The sequence below is a fragment of the Antennarius striatus genome, chromosome 23 (assembly GCF_040054535.1).
Source record: "Antennarius striatus isolate MH-2024 chromosome 23, ASM4005453v1, whole genome shotgun sequence".
Taxonomy (NCBI): Eukaryota; Metazoa; Chordata; class Actinopteri; order Lophiiformes; family Antennariidae; genus Antennarius; species Antennarius striatus.
The window spans coordinates 13163101-13182619 of NC_090798.1; the positions used below are offsets into that span (position 1 = coordinate 13163101).

General features: G+C 42.7%; 2 protein-coding genes across 2 annotated transcripts in view; one reads left to right on the plus strand and one right to left on the minus strand.

Annotated features, from left to right (window-relative positions):
* The window catches only part of trappc14 (trafficking protein particle complex subunit 14), a 97794-nt gene that overhangs the window by 62434 nt on the left and 15841 nt on the right, over nucleotides 1-19519 (plus strand). The window lies entirely within an intron of this gene.
* The window catches only part of zanl (zonadhesin, like), an 89302-nt gene that overhangs the window by 55488 nt on the left and 14295 nt on the right, over nucleotides 1-19519 (minus strand). Inside the window, 32 exon segments of the mRNA XM_068308852.1 lie at nucleotides 210-317; nucleotides 615-758; nucleotides 1018-1163; nucleotides 1627-1751; nucleotides 1949-2065; nucleotides 3552-3690; nucleotides 3883-4076; nucleotides 4352-4493; nucleotides 4738-4870; nucleotides 6002-6130; nucleotides 6511-6659; nucleotides 6792-7036; nucleotides 7264-7405; nucleotides 8398-8589; nucleotides 9201-9353; nucleotides 9788-9990; nucleotides 10309-10478; nucleotides 10755-10862; nucleotides 11264-11407; nucleotides 11667-11812; nucleotides 12455-12579; nucleotides 12778-12894; nucleotides 14479-14617; nucleotides 14806-14999; nucleotides 15274-15415; nucleotides 15660-15792; nucleotides 16021-16149; nucleotides 16400-16548; nucleotides 16681-16925; nucleotides 17153-17294; nucleotides 18264-18457; nucleotides 19353-19488. Coding sequence (XP_068164953.1) covers nucleotides 210-317; nucleotides 615-758; nucleotides 1018-1163; nucleotides 1627-1751; nucleotides 1949-2065; nucleotides 3552-3690; nucleotides 3883-4076; nucleotides 4352-4493; nucleotides 4738-4870; nucleotides 6002-6130; nucleotides 6511-6659; nucleotides 6792-7036; nucleotides 7264-7405; nucleotides 8398-8589; nucleotides 9201-9353; nucleotides 9788-9990; nucleotides 10309-10478; nucleotides 10755-10862; nucleotides 11264-11407; nucleotides 11667-11812; nucleotides 12455-12579; nucleotides 12778-12894; nucleotides 14479-14617; nucleotides 14806-14999; nucleotides 15274-15415; nucleotides 15660-15792; nucleotides 16021-16149; nucleotides 16400-16548; nucleotides 16681-16925; nucleotides 17153-17294; nucleotides 18264-18457; nucleotides 19353-19488 — 4874 coding nt within the window.

Below are 19519 nucleotides of genomic sequence, written 5' to 3' on the forward strand. Positions count from 1 at the left end.
CAATTAATTTCGTAAGTAGATGTACCACTGTATATTATTATTGTCATTTTAACACTTTCATATTTCATACATCACTTGTAACATTAAGCCACTGCTTTCAAACTTTATTATAAACGCTCATGCATTAGTGAAAAGATGCTTAAAATCATAGATATTCCTAAAAATTTTACAGAAATTAAACTTGGGACAAAAAATATCTCTTCCCGTACCTGAAGGGTCCAGCAGGGTCTTTTATCTTGCCACACTTGTCCGGTTTCACCACCTCTGCCTCCAGTGTGGGGTCACAGCCTGGGTCAGGTGTGGTGCCAGGGGTACATCTGATCAATAGAAACAAGGTGACAAAAGGTCATATTCCATATTTTCATCAAAGTTAGCATAAAGCATGTAAGTTCAAAACGGGCACAGCAATCAGACATCCTGATAAAACAAAATTTTCTTTAGATAATTTGGATTGACTCTTTTTGTGTCAATCCAAAGGTATCAGCAGCAGAATGGGTATACAGATACTGAATCTGTCCATTGGCCTGGTCACATGACATGATGGGCAAAATCACATGCTGGAGTTTGTCACTCATATGTTTGTAGGAGATGAGGTCACATAGATGTAAACTCACGATTCATCCTCATCCTCCTCCGTCTGCCAGCTGTTCCCAAAGTCGTTGACATTTCCTATCAGAGTCCCATCTGGTTTGGTGAAGTCGTTGTCTGGGTTTCCATCATAGTCACCACAGAGACCACACATCTGGTTGGAGTAAGAGCTGGAGGGACAGAGACAGAGAGACGATGGGATTAGTAGAAGTAGAGAAATGTCTTCAGTAGACTTAGAACAATCCTGTTGAGCTCCTTAATGTAATTCAAGTAACAAAAATGATGGGAGGATTCATTGATAGTGTAAGTAAATGACCTTGATGTTAGTCAGAAAATGAATTTTTTACATCATAAACCTCTTTGGTATTCACTTATTAAGGTCAGACAATAGTCATGTGAAGCAACATGACCTCAAACCTCGATACCAACCTGGGCACTGAGATCTGGGCATAATGGTTTCCATCCCAGCGCACCTTGAGACCAAAGGACGTCTGCAGGATAACAAACTGACCAGCAAGACTGAGAGAGATGAGAGGAGAGGGGGAGTGAGGGAGGGACACCTGTAATCCATTCACCTGCAAGAGAGAAGACAGAGAGGTACAGGTCAACAAGGGTAGAGGTAAACAATCAGTACAGGTAAACTAGGGTACAGGTCAACAAGGGTAGAGGTAAACAAGGGTACAGGTAAATAAGGAGAACAGGTAAACCAGGGTGATGGTAAACAAGGATACAAGTAGAAAGAGGGTTAGGGTACACAGAGGGTTCAGGTACAGAGATCCTAAGACATGGGTATGAAACCAGTTTAAAGTAAATACATTTTCCCTCTCTGGCTGAGTAATGATGAAATGTGTCTCTCATTTTGTGCTGACAAAGAGAAAAGTAGAGTCATCCACATCAAGGAAATGGGAACAGGGAAGAGTGAGGAAGATGAAGAGTAGGGACAGACTTCTAGGATGATGACTTAAAAAGATAAATATCAAGGAATGGAAGATGAGATAAAAACATGCAGAGCAGTGTTCCAGTGTTCCCAGTACTGACCAGTGTCCTCCTGCCCTTCATCAGGGTCACAGTGTCTTCATTCACAGTCACATAGAGTTTTCTCAGGTAGGACACATGTGACAATCCTCTGTTTTCATTCTTTCCCTCCACTGAGAACCAAGGACCTGCACAGGAACAACATCACCATACATTTATAACAGGATGTAATTTCAGTAGACTCATTTCTCAGCTTGTTTTAACCCTTCCCAACCTATGAAAAAACATGTAGTATAAAACTGTGCTTGACAGGAAACAATTGAAACTCTTTCAGTTGCAGTGGAACAAAATTAACTAAGAAGAAAGGAATGAAACTTGTCTCTACCTGTGCTGTTCTTGCAGGTTCTGGCTAGTGTGTAGGTACATGATCCCATGAAGCTGTAGAACTTCCTGTCAAAGGTGTTGTAGTGAGGATCTCCAGACACCACACAGTCTTGTGAACCTGGGACAAAGGGACAAGCAGCTTAAACAGGTCCACAACAGACCACATCTGAAACACTGACAGTGTAATGGCAGTGACCAGGGATGGGTTTACTTTTCTGCTCCTTTGGCAAAATCACAACAAAAATTGTCACTTTTTCTAAATTTGGACATTTTCTCTGAATATGATGATTTCACTTTTCTAATTTGAGAAGTGACAAGCAGGTGTTGGTCTACTTGTTGCACTCCAGCTCAGAGTGTATGCTAGAGTTCTCTACAGTGACCCTACAGTGCATCTTTTGACTTTTGAGTCAGGAAATATTATCATTGGGTGCCTTTGTGCCAAACAGTAGTTTGGAGAATCCAACTTTGTTGAAATCCTTGGATCGGGGTTGCTGGAAGCCCCAGCTGCGGTCTTCATTGCTGTGCTGTCGTACTTCAGTGCCTACAGCGGCAATGACAGCGTAAGCTATAGGGATATTACTGGGAAGAATGGTCTATCTGATCTTAACCTCTGTGATGTTGAACTTCCATTCTCTTGTTTTACTGCCATTTCTCATAAATGTACTTGGCACCCGACACCTGAGGATAGAAGTCCTTGATCAACTCTGAAGTTGTATCATCAGATCAACTACCACATTTCCTTGACATCTCCTTATTTTCCAGGCACTCAGGTAAAGAAAGTTGCTGAACTGTCAGGTAATCACCACCCAGTGATATGTTGGCTTCCGTGTGGGAGAATGGACATGATTGCTAAAGTGAGGTGAAGGAAAAACATGAGGGAGGATTTCAGTGAGGCCACGGAGCAGGACTATCAGATGGACAAAAATCGTTGGAGTGCTCATCTAGAATTGCTTCCAGTGTGGATGCGATGCTACTGACCTTAAAGTGGGATGTAGTTGGGTGGTTTTAATGCATGGATAGTATTTAAAATCTTTGTTCTTACTTTTAAAGCCTCCAACAGCCAGACCCAACCATACCTTCAAGAGCTCCTTGTGTCACATTGCCTCATTAGTGTTAGGATTCTGCTTTGTTTTGTGCTGTTTTTCTGTCTCCCCCTCCCTTTTCTGGTTCTTCCCTACATTGTGCCTTCACGTAACAAGGAGGTGTGGTGCTTGCCTGGCTAGTTGCTGAGACACATCTTGGTTGCATTATTATACTCTCTATATTAGACTGGTCTTTCCTACACTTCCCTACCAGACAATTACTTCATGTTCTACTACATGGTGGTGTCTGGGCTACATGATCTTCTTTCTCATTTGTTCATTATCCATTCTGTTTGGCAAGCTCCTGTTTTCATTTTTGCTCACTTGTTGTTGTTTTTTTGTCTGAGCAATTAAACTGTTGAATTTTTCATTTTAAAGACTGTCAGTTTCTGCTTCTTGAGGTCCTGGGGTTTTTGCCAGCAGCCTAACCTTAACAATTAGAACCGAGTAGTACCGGTATACTTGTAGTTGTTAAGAATTCTAAAAACAGACTAGAGGGAAGATGGTTCAGTTATTACTCACCAGTGGGATAACATCCCAGCTCTCCACCCTGGACTTTACATTCGTGTAATGGGGGACAGTCAGAGGCCGCACAGGTGACAAAGGGAGCATCACACCTACACTTGATCTGACAGTTCTCCAGGTAGAATTCCTGTCCAGGCTGACACACACACACACACACAAAACACAGGAATTCACTGAACTATACGATGAACCATCTTGGGGAACAGGTGGTTGCGTTTCCCAGCATGTCTTGAAACATCCTGTCTGAGGGTGCGTGTGGTGTTGGGTAGGACTGAATGACTGCAGCACCAAATGATGATGATAACCTATCAGACCAACTTCACTGTACCTCATAATACTGGCCGTTATGTCTGCAGCCACAAGAATCTCTCTTGACACATTTTCCAGCGCTCAGGACATAGCCGGGGTCACACACACAGGCTTCTGAGCAAGGTCCACCACAGGAAGGAGGTTTCCCAGTACAAGTCTCTTGACAGGGGTCCGCACAGGGACTGTAGTGGCTGTTGGGGGGGCAGCTCGGAGCTAGAAGCAGATGGGACGGAGAATTTACTAATGAGTAGGGAAGCATTAATCTCACGACAGAAGATCAATCTGTGCCATCAATTCTACTCATGATTTTTGCAACTATTGATAACCATCTATTGTCAATAAACTGTTGGAGTACAAATCTAAAATAAATCAAAATACAGGTCGATCAACAGAGGGTCAGCTTTTCAGGTCCAGCTGCTTCACTGCAGGTCTCCTAAATTTTTTAAAGCCTGTTCACGGTGATTTTGTTCCTTTCACCAAACACTCACGACAGAAAGTTTCATTTCTCCAGGGTCCAATGTCGACCCCACGGTCCTGGCATTCATTCACGTAGGCTTCAATGGCTTCACACAGTATAGGCTTGGCTCCACCCAGGGCGCACAGATCAAACACACAATCTCTGAAGTAATTCTGAAAACACACAGATAGTTTATGAAGTTATGATCTCCATTGTGTCTTCATCTTAAATACAAGGTAATGTTTGGTCTCCTGTTTTCACTTTAGAAAAGTGAGTCAAAGCCAGTGTTTCACTAGAACCAGACTTATAGAAGGGCACCAGCTTCTGTGGCTCAATCAGACTATAAATGTACAATATAAACACAGAAAATCTGGATTTAGTGTGTGTCTGTGTGTGAATGTGTGTGTGCTGTCTTACATTGGGGTTGACCCTTGGGTGGCACACGGCAAAGGGACTTGATGGATCCAGGAGGATGCCACAGTATCCGGAGCTCTCATACAGTTCTTCCTCATGACACACAGGGATGGTGGTGTTGGGATTGTGGTTACACCTGTCAACACAGACAGTTTGTTTGGTTATTGCCCATGACCTCCCATACACAAAGTCAAGGTCAGTCTAAGTCAGGTTTATTGTCAAGTGTGCCTTATATACATGACCTACAGCACAGATGAAATTGTAGTCCTCTCTGACCCACGGTAAACAGGCAGGAGAACACAGACAGTACAGCACGAAGTATTGGACGAAACACAATGGATGCTAAACATCTCTGTACACTCTTTAATCCCGTAGGGGAAGTGACGTGTGCACAGTCCCTGAGTTGATGGGGGGAGAGCGACATGTAGTCAGGTGCTGGGGGGGGCAGGGCAGGGTGAGGGTAGAGTTCAGGGTTGTGTCAGGGGGCAGAGCAGGGAGGGAGTTGAGCCTCCTGACCGCCTGGTGACAGAAACTGTCCTTGATCCTGCTGGTTCTGGTCCAGACTCTGTAGTCTCCTACCTGATGGCAGCAGGCTGAAAGGCTGTGAGAGGGATGGGGGGGATCACCTGCAATGCTGATGGCTTTGCGGGTGAGGCGGGTGTTATAAATGTCTGTGAGGGAAGGGAGAGAGACACCAGTGATCTTTTCAGCTGCTCTCACGATGCGCTGCAGGGTCTTACGGCAGGAAACGGTGCAGGCGCCGTACCACAGGGTGATGCAGCTGGTCAGGATGCTTTGATGGTGCCTCTGTAGAAAGTCAGCATGATGGGTGTGGGGCTGTTGCTCTCCTCAGTTTGCGGAGGAAGTAGAGGTGCCGTTGGGTTTTTTGTCCAGCGATGCGGTGTTGTGGTCCCAGGACAGGTCCTCGGAGATGTGCACACCCAGGAACTTGGTGCTGCTGACCCTTTCCACTGCAGCGCCATTGATGGTTAGTGGAGCATGCTGGGTGCGTGTTCTCCTGAAGTCCACCATAATCTCCTTTGTCTTCTCCACATTCAGATGGAAATTGTTGTCCTTGCACCACATGTTTTCAACCAGATTGTAATATTTTCAAGCATTCCATAATTCACATGTCATTCATACCACCTAAAAAATCGCATCATCCCTTCAGATTCCTGGAAACACTCTCCTGGAATGTAATTTCATGTTTTTGTAATGTGTCATTAACACGTGGATGTCTAAAGAAATGCTAATATCTGCTACTCACTTAGGGTCAGTGTTCCAGCTGTGTCCAAAGTCATTGGTACTGCTGGCAAGTGACCCATCTGGTTTACGGAAGTCATCTTTGGAGTCTCCATTGTAATTTCCACACAGACCACACAGTTTGTCCTGGTAGCTAAAACAAAGACAGTGTACATAAAGTTTATACAAAATTTTATATCAAATATGTGTGTGTGTGTGTGTGTGTGTGTGTGTGTGTGTGTGTCTTAGTCACTGGGTCAGCTGGTTATCGAGACAGCATGAGGCTTTTGAAATACTACTACTGATTATAATAACCACAAAAACAAGAAATTATTATTGATAATAATAATATTAATAACAAATATAATAATAATCATAATAACCATAAAATTGAAATATTATTAACAACAACAACAAATTAGTAATAATAATAATAATAATGACAGCATAATGCTGGAATCAATATGAAGCTGTATCTACATATCTATACATCTGTAGATGGAGTCTCTCATGACAGCAGCAGTCCTCACTCACTCTTTGATCACTTTAATGTCCATGAAGTGGTTTCCATCATAGCGAACAGTCAAACCAAAGCGGGTGGACACTGTGTAGTGCCTTCCTGACGTGAACACAGAGACGCCAGCGGCTGGAGTCACCGGCAGGTTTACGTTGGTCCCATTCACCTAATGGGGAAGCAGCAAATGGTGACGACTCTTTCTCTGAATCCGTCCATACAGAATGTTCAACCTACAGCTACGATGCCACTCGTCACCAAAGAAAAAGATGTTCCACTCGTTCCTTCTCTCCATTCTTACCTGCACAGTGCCACCTTTGAGGATGGAGATTTTCACCATTTGCACATGAACATGTGCAGCCTTCACATAGGAGATGGTGTGCGTGTTATAGCGGTTTTCATTGTCTGCATAGACCTCAAAGTATGTCAAGTTTGTTGCATCGCAGGATGATGACATCAAGTAGCTGCAGTTGCCCATGAAGCTGTAGCTGCGTTTGTCAAAGCTGGTGTAGTGGGGGTCACTAGTTGCTATGCATGTGGAAAAACCTGTAGGAACATTCAGGATAAAGTGTATGAGTTTGATGTAATGTGTCTCATCAGTTAAAGACAAGGAGAGCCCTGTTTCCTTTAGTGGTATTAGATATTAACAGCATTTATACTCAAATAAGGACTGTTGAGGCAAATATTTTTAATTGCTAATTGTTCCATAAGGTTGTAGAACATTTTGAGCTGCTTGTACCACCAAGCCTTGAAAATGAACAGGATGTTGTTACCTTTACGATGGCAGCCTGTGACACCGCTGACTTCACGACACTCTTCAGTGGGTTCACAGGAGTTAGCAACACATTCAAAAGTGTAGTTCCCGGCACAGCGACACATGGTTAAACAGTCGGGACCAAGAAAGATCTCCCCAGGCTGAAACACACAAAAGTAAGGATCAGTAGAGGTCCTTAATGTGACCAGAACTTCGATTGTGCTCTTTTCTGTTGAGCAGTAATGTAGGAACATCTCCATTTCCAAAAAAGTTTGGACTCTGTGTTATACATAGAGGAAAACAGGATGACATGACAAGTGAAAATATTTCAAATGATGATCCAGAAATATGAAAGTGTTCCTTGAATTTGTTTTCTCTTAATCAGAATTTGTTGGTTGTTAAAGTCAGTAAGGGTCACACTTTCCTCTGTGTTCTTCAGCTCTTTCTCTTACACTCTGGAAGAGTTTGGGAAGTGAGGAGAATAACTGCTGTCATTTGAAAGTACAGTCAACCCTCGGTTTTCGAACATAATCCGTTCCAGAAGGCTGTTCGAAAAGCGAGTTGTTCGAAATCCGAAACTATTTTTCCCATTATAATTAATGTAAATAATTTTAATCTGTTCCAAGTCTAAAAAACGACTTTTTGTAAGTTTTTTAAAAATTATTTTACACCATAAACTGCACTGTATACTGTTTACCATAAATAAAAAGGGGTAGAAATAGACACTGTGTTTTATTTTAATAAAAGATATCCTATCGAACTTTGAACACGAATGCTCTACGGAGGAAGCATCCTGGGCATTCGAGTTCACTCGGCTCCCGAGTGAGTCGCGTTCAGGTACGCCCGGCTTTTTTCGGTTTGGTCGAGAGACGAATTTTGGTTGAGTTCAGAGATGTAAAATTCTCAGATTTTCTGGTCGAAAAAGAATTTGGTCGAGAACAGAAGCGTTCGAAAACCGAGGTTTGACTGTAGAATGTTTCCATTCTTAGATGATAGAGGTTCAACTTCACTTCACTTTCAACCATTCATTTGTTGTCATGTGGTTTTAAGAGTTTGGAAATGATCACAAGTGTTTGCTATTTACATTTCAAACAATGCCCCAACTTTTTGTGGATTAGGGTTTTCCATAGAGACAATAAAGAAAACATCTGACCTCATAATAGTTATTGTGCTCATCCAGACACCCACATGTCTCCAGTGGCACACAGCGACGTCCTTTGAAGACAAACCCTGGTTTGCAGAAGCAACCACTGATACATGATCCACTGCAGTTAGTGGAGGGTTCCATACAGGTGGGGATACAAGCTGGACCACAGTCTATGTAGTCTGAGTTAGGAGGACATGGCTCTGAAAAGAGGACAGGAACATGCTCAGAGTAAACATGATTATCATATGAAGAAAGAAGAAAGGAAAAAAAGATTTCATACTTTTAATAAAAGCATGTTTATTCACAGAAATCAAGTCAAGTTCGCCAGGGTTCACAAAGGTGAAGGTCTCTTGATCTCTGTTAGATCTAACCAAAACACCAGAAACATTGCGAGTGTACTGTAGGCACAGATTTTTAATCTGGCTTTCCTCTACATCCCATGATTGATATTAGTAACCCTAACTGTTAAACGTGACGGTGTTTAAACCATATTTAAACGAATAGGTGAATAAAGATGAAACACTCTCTACAAGCATACACTGGGAAACAAAACAAAAAGAATAAGAAAGTGAGACTAAGAAAGATAGAGAGAGATTGAAAGAAAGATTATATATGATTGACATACTTGTTGTTGGTATTGGTGTGGTTGGTGTAGGAGTTGATATTCCTGGTGTGGTTGGTGTAGGAGTTGATATTCCTGGTGTGGTGGGTGTAGGAGTTGATATTCCTGGTGTGGTTGGTGTAGGAGTTGATATTCCTGGTGTGGTTGGTCTCGTAGCTGGATTTGGTGTAGTTGGTCCAGGAGTTGCTGGTGTTGGAAGGGGGCGACATTGATATTGTCCATCTTGTAGCTGGCAGCTCTCAGTGGTTGGTTCACAGCTGCTGTTGTGACACTGAATCAAACCTCCACTGTGACACAAACACTTCTGCTCACAACCCTCCAAGTACCAGTGATCATCCACCTGACACACACACACACACACACACACACAGACACACACAGACACACACACACACACACACACACACACACACACACACACACACACACACACACACACACACACACACACACACACACACACACACAGAGGTGAAATGGTCATTGGGAGAATCAGGTGTTTCACAGGTGGACTACTTTGCACCAAACTAGGACTGGGCTGAACTGGGACAAATTCCCGTGCCACTATTTCACCTGCCTGTCCCTCGTCATCAGCCATGAAGATTAAAGAGGAGCGTTAAAGGTAACCCACCCATTGGCCAATCAGGAATGTCAGAGCTGATTGTGACCCCGGTACCACTGAATACTTTAGTCTTTGTGCTTTTAGTTTTTTGTATCTGTGATGTAGTGGAATGACTGAGTTCTTCATAGACGCAGAACCTGATTGACACTTACGGGATGGTAGGATCCGCTGGCGTCCACACAGCCACAGTCTTTCAGTGTTACACACTTGTCGTTGCTGAGGATGAATCCTGGGTCACACTCACAACCCTCCACACAAACGTCCTCACAGCCAGGCGGTCCAACCACACTGAGACACGTCTCTGGACAGGAGCTCACACATAAGGAGTAGGAGCTGTTGGGAGGACAGTCCAGACCTGCATGGAGAGGCAGAGGCATGAAGGTCGAGGGACGGGGAAGAAGGTGAGGGTGGAGGGAAGAGCAGAAAACAGGAGAAAAGGGAGAACAGTGACATTTCAATGCTGATGATAGTATTTATGGTTATAAATTGTTGCTGTCATACACCGATCAATAACACTAATGCTCATGCACACACACATGTGGCAAGGAAGACAGTTCCCCATGGGGAAATTATTTTTTCTTTCCATGTATATGTATATATATCTGACACATGCAGGCCAGAGTACCACTGGCATGGTTGTCAAGGGTTACAAGACATACTGAATAATACTCACGGCAGAAGTCTGCAGTCCTCCATGGGTGGACTTTGGCTCCAGCACTCTGGCAAACATCAGTGTAGGCCTGGAGCTGGTCACACAATACATGCTGTTGTCCGCTGAACTGACACATGTCATACACACAGCTCTGGAAGAACGGAGAGGGGTCCACTAGACTGATGCAGTCCCTGGAAGAGACACAAGCACTTACTGGTTGAAGAGCAACTGTCCAAATACTTACGACCCCCACTTAAATGGTTATTAAACCATATTTTACACATCAGTATATTATTATTGTTGTTTTAACACTTTCATATTTCATACATCACTTGTAACATTAAGCCACTGCTTTCAAACTTCATTATAAACGCTCATGCATTAGTGAAAAGATGCTTAAAATCATAGATATTCCTAAAAAATTCAACGTAAATTAAACTTGGGACAAAAAATATCTCTTTCCGTACCTGAAGGGTCCAGCAGGGTCTTTTATCTTGCCACACTTGTCCGGTTTCACCACCTCTGCCTCCAGTGCGGGGTCACAGCCTGGGTCGGGTGTGGTGCCAGGGGTACATCTGATCAATAGAAACAAGGTGACAACAGGTCATATTCCATATTTTCATTAGTGTTGCCACAAAACGTGTAACTTCAAAACGAGCACAGCAATTAAACGTCTTGATAAAATGAAATTTTGTTTAGATAATATTGATAATGGCACTACAAACTAATTCATGTTTTACTAAAAATCCTGTTTGTGTGCTGGTCCACATTGCTTTACGTGTATAAAGTATCAGGACAGTAGGTGTAGCTTTTATCACTCTTTTTGTGTCAATCCAAATGTATCAGCAGCAGAATGGGTATACAGATACTGAATCTGTCCATTGGCCTGGTCACATGACATGATGAGCAAAATCACATGCTGGAGTTTGTCACTCATATGTTTGTAGGAGATGAGGTCACATAGATGTAAACTCACGATTCATCCTCATCCTCCTCCGTCTGCCAGCTGTTCCCAAAGTCGTTGACATTTCCTATCAGAGTCCCATCTGGTTTGGTGAAGTCGTTGTCTGGGTTTCCATCATAGTCACCACAGAGACCACACATCTGGTTGGAGTAAGAGCTGGAGGGACAGAGACAGAGAGACGATGGGATTAGTAGAAGTAGAGAAATGTCTTCAGTAGACTTAGAACAATCCTGTTGAGCTCCTTAATGTAATTCAAGTAACAAAAATGATGGGAGGATTCATTGATAGTGTAAGTAAATGACCTTGATGTTAGTCAGAAAATGAATTTTTCACATCATAAACCTCTTTGGTATTCACTTATTAAGGTCAGACAATAGTCATGTGAAGCAACGTGACCTCAAACCTCGATACCAACCTGGGCACTGAGATCTGGGCGTAATGGTTTCCATCCCAGCGCACCTTGAGACCAAAGGACGTCTGCAGGATAACAAACTGACCAGCAAGACTGAGAGAGATGAGAGGAGAGGGGGAGTGAGGGAGGGACACCTGTAATCCATTCACCTGCAAGAGAGAAGACAGAGAGGTACAGGTCAACAAGGGTAGAGGTAAACAATCAGTACAGGTAAACTAGGGTACAGGTCAACAAGGGTACAGGTCAACAAGGGTAGAGGTAAACAATCAGTACAGGTAAACTAGGGTACAGGTCAACAAGGGTACAGGTAAACAAGGGTACAGGTAAACAAGGGTAGAGGTAAACAAGGGTAGAGGTAAACAATCAGTACAGGTAAACTAGGGTACAGGTCAACAAGGGTACAGGTAAACAAGGGTACAGGTAAACAACAGCCCAGATAAATAAGGAATACAGGGAAACCAGGGTGATGGTAAACAAGGATACAAGTAGAAAGAGGGTTAGGGTACACAGAGGGTTCAGGTACAGAGATCCTAAGACATGGGTATGAAACCAGTTTAAGGAAAAGACATTTTCCCTCTCTGGCTGAGTAATGATGAAATGTGTCTCTCATTTTGTGCTGACAAAGAGAAAAGTAGAGTCATCCACATCAAGGAAATGGGAACAGGGAAGAGTGAGGAAGATGAAGAGTGGGGACAGACTTCTAGGATGATGACTTAAAAAGATAAAAGTCAAGGAATTGAAGATGAGATAAAAACATGCAGAGCACTGGTTCCAGTGTTCCCAGTACTGACCAGTGTCCTCCTGCCCTTCATCAGGGTCACAGTGTCTTCATTCACAGTCACATAGAGTTTTCTCAGGTAGGACACATGTGACAATCCTCTGTTTTCATTCTTTCCCTCCACTGAGAACCAAGGACCTGCACAGGAACAACATCACCATACATTTATAACAGGATGTAATTTCAGTAGACTCATTTCTCAGCTTGTTTTAACCCTTCCCAACCTATGAAAAAACATGTAGTATAAAACTGTGCTTGACAGGAAACAATTGAAAGTCCTTTCAGGTTCAGTGGAACAAAATTAACTAAGAAGAAAGGAATGAAACTTGTTTCTACCTGTGCTGTTCTTGCAGGTTCTGGCTAGTGTGTAGGTACATGATCCCATGAAGCTGTAGAACTTCCTGTCAAAGGTGTTGTAGTGAGGATCTCCAGACACCACACAGTCTTGTGAACCTAGGAAAGAGGGACAGGCACCTTAAACAGGTCCACAACAGACCACATCTGAAACACTGACAGTGTAATGGCAGTGACCAGGGATGGGTTTACTTTTCTGCTCCTTCGGCAAAATCACAACAAAAATTGTCACTTTTTCTAAATTTGGACATTTTCTCTGAATATGATGATATCATCTTTTTCATTTGAGAAGTGACAAGCAGGTTTTGGTCCAAGTGCAGTACTCCAGCTCAGTGCCTGTATACTAGAGTAGTATACTATACTAAAGGGAGGGTTGCCTCTCTGCACTTTTAAGTCAAGAAATGTTGCCTGATTGTCATTGGGTGCCTTTGTGCCAAACAGTAGTTTGCAGAATCTAACTTTGTTGAAGTCCTTGGATTGAGGGTTGCTGGAAACCCCAGTTGGGGTCTTCATTGCTGTGCTGTCAAACTTCGGTGCTCACACTGGCAAAGACAGCGTAAGCTATAGGGATGTGACTGGGATGAATGGTCTATCTGATCTAAACCTCTGTGATGTTGGACTTGTGTTCTACTTCCAGTTTTTTGTACTGAACACAATGTTGACACATAAAGGTGTTCATAAGTGTGATGGCACCCAACACCTGAAGATAGAAGTGCTTGATCAATTCTGAAGTTGTATCATCAGATCAACAACCACATGTTCTCGACATCTCCTTATTTTCCAGGCACTCAGGTAAAGAAAGTTGCTGAACTCTGAGCTAATCACCACCCAGTGATATGTTGGATTCTGTGTGAGAGAAAGGACATGACTGCTAAAGTGAGGTGAACTTTGACTGCTTTCCAAAGGTTGCTTGAGACACTGCGTCCAAAAGAACCAGTTTCCAGCGTCTGTCACAAACAGGAAGGGAGACCATCAGATCAAGAAGTCTCACCATATATTGACAGGTGGTGGCACTCCTTAAGCAGCTGACAGGTACTGGCTAGTCATTTTCCAGTTAAGTTTCACTGGGAGGAGACTGTGGGGTTGATTCAAAAATGTGCTGGAGAGAATATATATCTCATCCGTCTTTGGAACACCTTGGAATACCCACAACAAGTACTGCAGGTTACTTGTTAGAGGTACATGTGGATCTCTCTGCTGACACTGATGTCCCACCAACCCGTACGTGGACAAGTGGATGAAAATAAATGTATAATTTGACAAACTATAATACTTGTAGGACTGCTGCAGCAGAATCAGTTTAGTCTTGATCAAAACCACAAATGAACAATGCAAACTACTGAAAGAAAGAGTTTGAATAGTGATTGAGAAAACACTTCAAGAAATTTCATTTATTCAAAGACAATCACAGAATGATTTGTTGGGTAGTTTGTGCTGAGATAGAGAGGTTGGGGTACTCTTCAGAGACACTGGCAATTCTCACTGCTCCTCTATCAAAGTAGTGGTTGTTTGAAAGCTTAAATGGAATCAACAACACAGTCAAAATAAAAATGTATCCTCAGTGTCTGGGGTTAGAATGAATGAAAATGATTTGAGATCTGGGCAATATATTGCATCACTTTTTGTAGTGTATAATTAATATCCAAGTCAGGACTGGTTGTAATGCAGTGGGTGTAAACTCACCAGTGGGATAACATCCCAGCTCTCCACCCTGGACTTTACATTCGTGTAATGGGGGACAGTCAGAGGCCGCACAGGTGACAAAGGGAGCATCACACCTACACTTGATCTGACAGTTCTCCAGGTAGAACTCCTGTCCAGGCTGACACACACACACACAAAACACAGGAATTCACTGAACTATACGATGAACCATCTTGGGGAACAGGTGGTTGCGTTTCCCAGCATGTCTTGAAACATCCTGTCTGAGGGTGCGTGTGGTGTTGGGTAGGACTGAATGACTGCAGCACCAAATGATGATGATAGCCTATCAGACCAACTTCACTGTACCTCATAATACTGGCCGTTATGTCTGCAGCCACAAGAATCTCTCTTGACACATTTTCCAGCGCTCAGGACATAGCCGGGGTCACACACACAGGCTTCTGAGCAAGGTCCACCACAGGAAGGAGGTTTCCCAGTACAAGTCTCTTGACAGGGGTCCGCACAGGGACTGTAGTGGCTGTTGGGGGGGCAGCTAGGAGCTAGAAGCAGATGGGACGGAGAATTTACTAATGAGTAGGGAAGCATTAATCTCACGACAGAAGATCAATCTGTGCCATCAATTCTACTCATGATTTTTGCTACTATTGATAATCATCTATTGTCAATAAACTGTTGGAGTACAAATCTAAAATCAATCAAAATACAGGTCGATCAACAGAGGGTCAGCTTTTCAGGTCCAGCTGCTTCACTGCAGGTCTCCTAAATTTGTTAAACCTGTTCACGGTGATTTTGTTCCTTTCACCAAACACTCACGACAGAAAGTTTCATTTCTCCAGGGTCCAATGTCGACCCCACGGTCCTGGCATTCATTCACGTAGGCTTCAATGGCTTCACACAGTATAGGCTTGGCTCCACCCAGGGCGCACAGATCAAACACACAATCTCTGAAGTAATTCTGAAAACACACAGATAGTTTATGAAGTTATGATCTCCATTGTGTCTTCATCTTAAATACAAGGTAATGTTTGGTCTCCTGTTTTCACTTTAGAAAAGTGAGTCAAAGCCAGTGTTTCACTAGAACCAGACTTATAGAAGGGCACCAGGTTCTGTGGCTCAATCAGACTATAAATGTACAATATAAACACAGAAAATCTGGATTTAGTGTGTGTCTGTGTGTGAATGTGTGTGTGCTGTCTTACATTGGGGCTGACCCTTGGGTGGCACACGGCAAAGGGACTTGATGGATCCAGGAGGATGCCACAGTATCCGGAGCTCTCATACAGTTCTTCCTCATGACACACAGGGATGGTGGTGTTGGGATTGTGGTTACACCTGTCAACACAGACAGTTTGTTTGGTTATTGCCCATGACCACCCATATGTTTTCCACCAGATTGTAATATTTTGAAGTATTCCATAATTCACATGATTCCTATCCCCCCAAAAATCTTCTTATCATCTCTCCAGATTCCTGGGAACACACTCCTGGAATGTAATTTCATGTTTGTGTAACATGTAACTAACGTGGATGTCTATAGAAATGCTAATATCTGCCACTCACTTAGGGTCAGTGTTCCAGCTGTGTCCAAAGTCATTGGCACTGCTGGCAAGTGACCCATCTGGTTTACGGAAGTCATCTTTCGAGTCTTCATTGTAATTTCCACACAGACCACACAGTTTGTTCTGGTAGCTAAAACAAAGACAGTGTACATAAAGTTTATACAAAATTTTATATTAAGTATATACATTTGTGTGTGTGTGTGTCTTAGGCACTGGGTCAGGTGGTTATTGACTACTACTACTAATATCCACAACAACAAATTAGTAATAATAATAATAATAATAATGACAGCATAATGCTGGAATCAATATGAAGCTGTATCTACATATCTATACATCTGTAGATGGAGTCTCTCATGACAGCAGCAGTCCTCACTCACTCTTTGATCACTTTAATGTCCATGAAGTGGTTTCCATCATAGCGAACAGTCAAACCAAAGCGGGTGGACACTGTGTAGTGCCTTCCTGACTTGAACACAGAGACGCCAGCGGCTGGAGTCACCGGCAGGTTTACGTTGGTCCCATTCACCTGATGGGGAAGCAGCAAATGGTGACGACTCTTTCTCTGAATCCGTCCATACAGAATGTTCAACCTACAGCTACGATGCCACTCGTCACCAAAGAAAAAGATGTTCCACTCGTTCCTTCTCTCCATTCTTACCTGCACAGTGCCACCTTTGAGGATGGAGATTTTCACCATTTGCACATGAACATGTGCAGCCTTCACATAGGAGATGGTGTGCGTGTTATAGCGGTTTTCATTGTCTGCATAGACCTCAAAGTATGTCAAGTTTGTTGCATCGCAGGATGATGACATCAAGTAGCTGCAGTTGCCCATGAAGCTGTAGCTGCGTTTGTCAAAGCTGGTGTAGTGGGGGTCACTAGTTGCTATGCATGTGGAAAAACCTGTAGGAACATTCAGGATAAAGTGTATGAGTTTGATGTAATGTGTCTCATCAGTTAAAGACAAGGAGAGCCCTGTTTCCTTTAGTGGTATTAGATATTAACAGCATTTATACTCAAATAAGGACTGTTGAGGCAAATATCTTTAATTGCTAATTGTTCCATAAGGTTGTAGAACATTTTGAGCTGCTTGTACCACCAAGCCTTGAAAATGAACAGGATGTTGTTACCTTTACGATGGCAGCCTGTGACACCGTTGACTTCACGACACTCTTCAGTGGGTTCACAGGAGTTAGCAACACATTCCAAAGTGTAGTTCCCGGCACAGCGACACATGGTTAAACAGTCGGGACCAAAAAAGATCTCCCCAGGCTGAAACACACAGAAGTAAGGATCAGTAGAGGTCCTTAATGTGACCAGAACTTCGATTGTGCTCTGTTCTGTTGAGCAGTAATGTAGGAACATCTCCATTTCCAAAAAAGTTTGGACTCTGTGTTATACATAGAGGAAAACAGGATGACATGACAAGTGAAAATATTTCAAATGATGATCCAGAAATATGAAAGTGTTCCTTGAATTTGTTTTCTCTTAATCAGAATTTGTTGGTTGTTAAAGTCAGTAAGGGTCACACTTTCCTCTGTGTTCTTCAGCTCTTTCTCTTACACTCTGGAAGAGTTTGGGAAGTGAGGAGAATAACTGCTGTCATTTGAAAGTACAGTCAACCCTCGGTTGTCGAACATAATCCGTTCCAGAAGGCTGTTCGAAAAGCGAGTTGTTCAAAATCCAGAAACTATTTTTCCCATTATAATTAATGTAAATAATTTTAATCCGTTGCAAGTCTAAAAAACAACTTTTTGTAAGTTTTTAAAAAATTATTTTACACCATAAACTGCACTGTATACTGTTTACCATAAATAAAAAGGGGTAGAAATAGACACTGTGTTTTATTTTAATAAAAGATATCCTATTGAACTTTGAACACGAATGCTCTACGGAGGAAGCATCCTGAGCATTCGAGTTCACTCGGGTCCCGAGTGAGTCGCGTTCAGGTACGCCCGGCTTCTTTCGGTTTGGTTGAGAGACGAATTTTGGTCGAGTTCAGAGATGTAAAATTCCCAGACTTTCTCATTGAAAAAGAACCGAGGTTTGACTGTAGAATGTTTCCATACTTAGATGATACAGGTTCAACTTCACTTCACTTTCAACCATTCATCTGTTGTCATGTGGTTTTAGAACTTTGGAAATGATCACAAGTGTTTTCTGTATTTAAACATTTCAAAAAGTGTCCCAACTTTTTGTGGATTAGGGTTTTCCATAGAGACAATAAAGAAAACATCTGACCTCATAGTAGTTATTGTGCTCATCCAGACACCCACATGTCTCCAGTGGCACACAGCGATGTCCTTTGAAGACAAACCCTGGTTTGCAGAAGCAACCACTGATACATAATCCAGTGCAGTTGGTGGAGGGTTCCATACAGGTGGGGATACAAGCTGGACCACAGTCTATGTAGTCTGAGTTAGGAGGACATGGCTCTGGAAAGAGGACAGGAACATGCTCATATGAATAAATAAGAAAGAAAGAAAGAATGAAAAGAAGATTTCATGCTTTTAATAAAAGCATGTTTATTCACAGAAATAAAGTCAATTTCACTAGGGTTCACAAAGGTGAACCCTGGTGAACCTGCTACATATTCACAGATTAAACCTACTAGGTGTCCCATTGTAGGGACACCTAGCAGCTTTGTTAAATCACACTTTTGGTCCTTGAGAGCTGTAATGTGTCCTCTTTCCTCTGTGGACTTTGATAAAGTCTGAAGTCCTGCCAAATGTTTCTCTAGATCTCAGTTAGATATTACCAAGTCACCAGAGACATTGCGAGTGTACTGTAGGCACAGATTTATAATCTGGCTTTCTTTTATATCCCACCATTGGTAACCTTAACTACTAAATGTGTTTAAACTATATTTTAAACCAAAATGTGAATACACATGAAAAAACAGAATGAAAATAGTGCAAAAACACCACACTCACTCCTTAGACCCTCTACAAGCATACACTGGAAATACAACAAAGAGAACAACAAAGATTGATAGAAAGATAGAACTAAAGAGAGAAAGATTAAATATGATTGACATACTTGTTGTTGGTATTGGTGTGGTTGGTGTAGGAGTTGATATTCCTGGTGTGGTGGGTGTAGGAGTTGATATTCCTGGTGTGGTTGGTGTAGGAGTTGATATTCCTGGTGTGGTTGGTGTAGGAGTTGATATTCCTGGTGTGGTTGGTGTAGGAGTTGATATTCCTGGTGTGGTGGGTGTAGGAGTTGATATTCCTGGTGTGGTTGGTGTAGGAGTTGATATTCCTGGTGTGGTTGGTCTCGTAGCTGGATTTGGTGTAGTTGGTCCAGGAGTTGCTGGTGTTGGAAGGGGGCGACATTGATATTGTCCATCTTGTAGCTGGCAGCTCTCAGTGGTTGGTTCACAGCTGCTGTTGTGACACTGAGTCAAACCTCCACTGTGACACAAACACTTCTGCTCACAACCCTCCAAGTACCAGTGATCATCCACCTGACACACACACACACACACACACACACAC